General features: G+C 49.0%; 1 protein-coding gene across 2 annotated transcripts in view; it reads left to right on the top strand.

The window, feature by feature from the left end:
* The first annotated feature begins 106 nt into the window (after positions 1 to 106).
* The window catches only part of LOC107203939 (ubiquitin carboxyl-terminal hydrolase 12-like), a 27,743-nt gene continuing 22,738 nt past the window's right edge, over positions 107 to 5,111 (top strand). For both annotated transcript variants that reach the window (XM_015626621.2, XM_015626620.2), the window contains exon 1: positions 107 to 211. In XM_015626621.2, the coding sequence (XP_015482107.1) occupies positions 164 to 211 (48 nt within the window). In that variant the 5' untranslated portion in view covers positions 107 to 163. The remainder of the gene's footprint in view (positions 212 to 5,111) is intronic.

Below are 5,111 nucleotides of genomic sequence, written 5' to 3'. Positions count from 1 at the left end.
CCCGTTCCCGTTCCCCAGCCCGTTCCCCCGGACCGAGAACGCCTGGGAACGCCGGTTGCGCGGCGCGGGCGGAGCCGTTTCTGCGGCGCACAGCCCGGGCCGGTTAGCGGGTGCGCAGCTGGCGCTGTCAGTCGCGGCCCAAGATGGCGGCGGCCGGGGGCGGATGGAGGCGCTGGTGACGGTGCGGAGACTCGCCGCCGTCTGTACCATGGTGAGAGCCCTGGCGGCCGCCCGGCCCCGCACGGCCGCTCCTCGGGGGCTCCCGGCCTTGTGCCCCGCGCTGAGCGGCGGGGAGGGCCCGCCCGCCGTGCGAGCAGTAGAAGCGGTTCAGAGCCACCGGTGCGGGAGGCCCCGCCGCCGGCTCCGGGTGTCTGAGGGGGCCGGAGCGGAGCGGCCGTGCCGGGGAAGGGCGAGGGGAACGCGGGGAGCCGCGGCCGGGCTGAGCGCGGGTGCCAGCGTGGCCGCGGCTCGCAGGGATTTGGGATAATCGGGTTGAAATCCCGGTGGGAAAGGTGTTGGAAGCTCGGCAGAAACGCGAACTCGGCGCTCCCGGTGGGTGTGTCTGCTGCCGCCTGTGCCCTGAAATGTTTTTCGGGCTGCCTTTCGGAGAGAAAACGAATTATCGAGCATTAATTGGCCTCGCGTCCAGGTCGTAGTGGGTTGTTGTGATAAGTGAGTTCATTTTAAAGCTCGTTCTACCCGTTTATCAAAGCTCTGCAATCGCTCCACGTGCATGCGTGTAACAGGGACCGTCCCTGCTGCCAGGGCAAGAGGCAGCCCGGTAATTGCATGATTATGCAGAATTTTTAATGAAGTTACGCTGCTGTGTAAACACAGCCCAGCAAGTGGTTGGGCTGGCGCCGGAGCGCAGCTGACTCACAGTGAAATATCGCAGCCCGGCAGTGAAACACCAAAAGCTGCCCAAAGAACCTTCTGGGAGGAGCTGCCTCGCTCTGAGCTCCAGCAGGAGCTGGAATTCCCAAATCCAGCAGAGGGTCAGGCTGCGGGTGCCCACTTGGAGCAGTTTGGTTTTCATAACACCACGATTTCCTTGCTCCAAGGGCAGGTTTCCATCTCCTGCAACCTCAGCAGGGACTGTTCCACACCGATTTCCTGGCTCTGTTTTCACCTGTGTGGAAAAGGAATGGGATTTTCCTGCTTGTCCGTGCAGCTGCTGACTCCCAGTTTAACTCCAGGCCCAGTACAAACTGGGTTTTTGCAGTTTCACACCCCTACCAAGAGACATTAATCTCTTCACATCCCTGGCCATGGAGACCTCACTGGAAGTCTCTGGGAGAAGACTTCCCAGGACTTTATCCTTCCCCAATCTCACTAAATGTTTTGGGTTTTTTTTTTTTTCCTGCATAATTTGTATTTTTTAATTGCCCATCACAGACACAGGTGAGATTAAGGCCATGAGAGGTGAGTCACGACTTTGCTGTGGAGTTCTGCACCCCAGAGGCAAGGGATTGACTCAATCCATGGAATATTTTGGATACATTCCTGAGAGCAGCTGACTGAGCCTGGGATTGAGAGGGCAGGTGGAAGGCAGAACATTTCCCTGTGACTGTGCAGACAGACCTGAGTGGGATTTTTGCTCCTGTGCTTGCCTGGATTTTGGTTGGGATGGAGGATGGAAGCTGGGCAGGTGCTTGTAGCCTCCCACTCCTGAAGTTCTGGGCTTGTTTTTTTCCAAGGAACTTTTCCATGTTGCAGCTCTGGGGAGGCAGATTCTCCTCATTGTGTTTCAAGTGGAGAATTTGCTGTTTCAGTTCTGTGCAGAAATTGTAGAGCAGTGCTGGTAGCACTAAATAATCGCATGAAACAGCCTTCAAAATTTCTTAATTAGTCATTTAATCAAATGATGTGGAATCTGTCAACATCAGTGTTTCAGGTGCATGTGTAGCCTGGCTAAATTTACTGTCAATATTAACATTTATTCCCTCATCTAGCCCAGGAAATTAAGATCTGGGTGCTGTATTTTAAAACAAGATCAGTTTATTTGCATGTCCAGCAAGTAAAAATACTGTTTGGTTTGTCATAAAAGTATGTAAAAAACCTGAGCCTTCTTTATAAAAACATTGAAATACATGAACAAAGTCCCTTTGGGAACTGCTTTCCTCAGGATTGTGCTAATCTGTAGTGATTGTACAGGACTTTACATATTTTTTTTTTTTAGTAAAATATATAGTTTTTACCAGCATTTCCAGTCATCATCTGTGCTCCAGGCTGGAAAAGTGAAACCCAGGTTTGTGACATTGTCAGACATCACAGGGACTGCTGTTGCTGGCTGCTCAGCCACACCATTCCTCTCCAGTATCTCTTTAAAAATTCAATTTAGAGCTCATTAGCAGCCAGTAATGAGGCTGAACTTTAATCATCTCCCCCTCCCTAAAATCCCTTGCCCGTGGATCAGCTCTGCTGTGCCTCAGGGTGGTGGCATTTCCTCAGTTCCCTTTTTTCCAGGATTTTATCACATTCTGGTGGCAGCTCCAGCCTGGCCAGGTCTGGGAGCTGGGAGGGAGCAGGGATTGTTCATTTGGATGTGATTCATTGCCTGGGGAGGCTGCTGACACCACATGGAAAAAACATCAGGAGCCACTGCCCCTGCTCTGCTTCCCTGCCACCAGTTTTGGGTCCCAGCCCTTCCCTTTGCCTTGGGCTCTGGGGTTTTTCCTTCTGTTTGCAGGCAGTTGGAGGATTGAGGGAAATGGCAACAGAAATGAGGCTTTTTGCATTAAAAAATTTACAGTTGCTGTTTCAGAAGTGTTTAAAGGGGGATCTGTGGCCTGGGGTGAGCAGGTGGGAATCATCTCTGGCTGAGGAGAGAGAGAGTGAGGAGGGCAGAATTCCATGGGTCTGAGCCAGGATGTGTTTTCTGTGCCCTGAGACAGTTGTAGAACTGAGGTTTTGAGTCTGAACTTAAGGATTTTGTTGAATTGACAGAACTTTTGGAAAAGGAGACCAGAACTTGAGAACAGAGCAAGGTGCAAAGCCTGGAGCTGGGCTTTTCCTCTCTGGCAGCTTGTGAGGAGTCTGTAGTAAGCTGTGAGTAGAATATTGTTACTTTGTGGGCAATTAGGGCCACTTCCTCTAGATTAATGTCTAATTATTTGTTAAACCAGTAGAACATGCCTGAAGAGCTCCAATCCAGGCTACAAATTGGGGGTTGTCTTACATACTCTGAATCTGGACACAATTATTGACTTCAGTGCTGGAGGGGAGGTGGCTGCAGCATTAGTAAGTCACATTTCCATTTGCCACCTGAATAATTTACACTGGGCAGCTCAAGCAGGGCTGTGGTGTCCCTGGTGTGTAATGTCACCTCCCTGCTGTCACCTGTAGCTGTAGGACTTTGGTTTGGCTTTATCAGAGAATTAACATTCATAGCATTTATTTTTATCACTGGAAGAAGGGAGGGTGGAGGTAGAGCTGGCTAAGCAGATTTCTGTCTCCAGCAGTGCTCTGCTTCTTGACTGACAACTTGTTAAGCTAAAAGAAACAAAATATTCATCTTTGCACTTAAAACCCAGCCTGAAAATAACTGAAAATAATTGTTTTGTGGGTAAAGAGATACACAACCCTTTGGAAAGCAGGGAGGAGGTCACTTGAAGGTTTTCCCACGTGTTGTTTGTGTTCTGGTTTAATGCTGTGTGTGATGGGTGTTTATTGCTGCAGAATTTGTGTTTCTGACAGTTTGGGGCTGGAAGCAAAGCCAGGCTGCAGTTCAGATGGACCACACAGGTTCCCTTGGAACGAGCTGTAGGATTTTACAGGAGTCCTGAACACATAAATGAGCTTTTATGCTGTTCTGGGGTCTGCATTTATTGTCTATAAACTTTTAAAACTTCATGTTTTAATTGTTCTGAGGAAAATGAGAGATCATGAGAGATCCCAGCTGTGTTGTGCCATGGAGTTGAGGAAACTGGGCACTCCATTGTTCATTTGTGCAAAGTATTTTGATTATATTAGAGGACTTCTATTTCAGAGCTGCTACCATTTAAAAATCAAGTGTGAATACCTGGGGAAAGATGCTAAAAGAACAAAGTGTAGCTTGTTCAAGGTGTACTCTGTGTTATTGAATCTCTGTTTTTTGGTTCTTTAATCAAGATTCAGAGCAAATGCTTTTATTGCCTTGGATTCATCTGTTTACATGCACATCACTCACTGTCTGTTGCTATTTAAAAGAAATGGTTTTCAGTGCTTGCTCCAGCAGATGTCAGCTTGGGGGATTCCTGCACTTGCTGCCAAAATAAAGGGCAGCACTGTACATCATTATGGTTTGTTTCTATGTTGTGTTTTATATTTTCAGCTCCTTTTATTGTGGATAATTAAAGTGGGCTTGTAAAACAGATAGGGATAAACTTTGTTTTGAAAGGACAAGAGGGAATGGCTTTAAACTAAAAGTGGGTTGATTTCCACTAGAAAGGAAGGAATTAAGGGTGATGAGGCCCTGGCACAGGTGCCCAGAGCAGCTGTGGCTGCCTCTGGATCCCTGGAAGTGTCCAAGGCCAGGCTGGATGGGGCTTGGAACAGCCTGGGACAGGGGAAGGTGTCTCTGCCATGGCAGGGGGTGGCACTGGATGAGCTCTAAGGTCCCTTCCAAGCTAAACTATTCCATGATTTACCCACTTAACCTCTCACACACTGAGCTGTGAATGTATTTCCCCATTGAGATCCATTGACTGGCCCCACAACTGAATTTTACTGCTCAGTGCCTGTGTAATAGCTGAAGTTACAACCTACTTAAAAATGAAATAAAAACCTATTTATAAATCTTTGCCTTCCCTCAGCATCCACTTCCTCACTCTCCACACATTGTCCCTGCACTGTTTGATGTGTGAGGCTCCTGATGAAATCTCTGCCAGCTCACAAAAGAACAATGCTGGTAAACACTGGGCCCTGCACAGCTGGGAGCTGTTTGTGTTTGAGAGCTGTGCTGGCAAAGCCTCCACTCCTGTGTGTGTCACTGGGTCACTGGGAGAAGCACAAGGTCAGGAGGAGTCTTGTGGGTGGAGAAATCTGGGGGATGAACTGGAGCACTGGTGGTGTGGGAGGCAGGGGGTGAGGAGGCTGAACTGGGATGAACTGGGAGCAGTGTGATGTGGGAT

The sequence above is a fragment of the Parus major genome, chromosome 4A, assembly GCF_001522545.3.
Source record: "Parus major isolate Abel chromosome 4A, Parus_major1.1, whole genome shotgun sequence".
NCBI classification, from domain to species: Eukaryota; Metazoa; Chordata; class Aves; order Passeriformes; family Paridae; genus Parus; species Parus major.
This window is presented reverse-complemented; position numbering and strand designations above follow the sequence as displayed.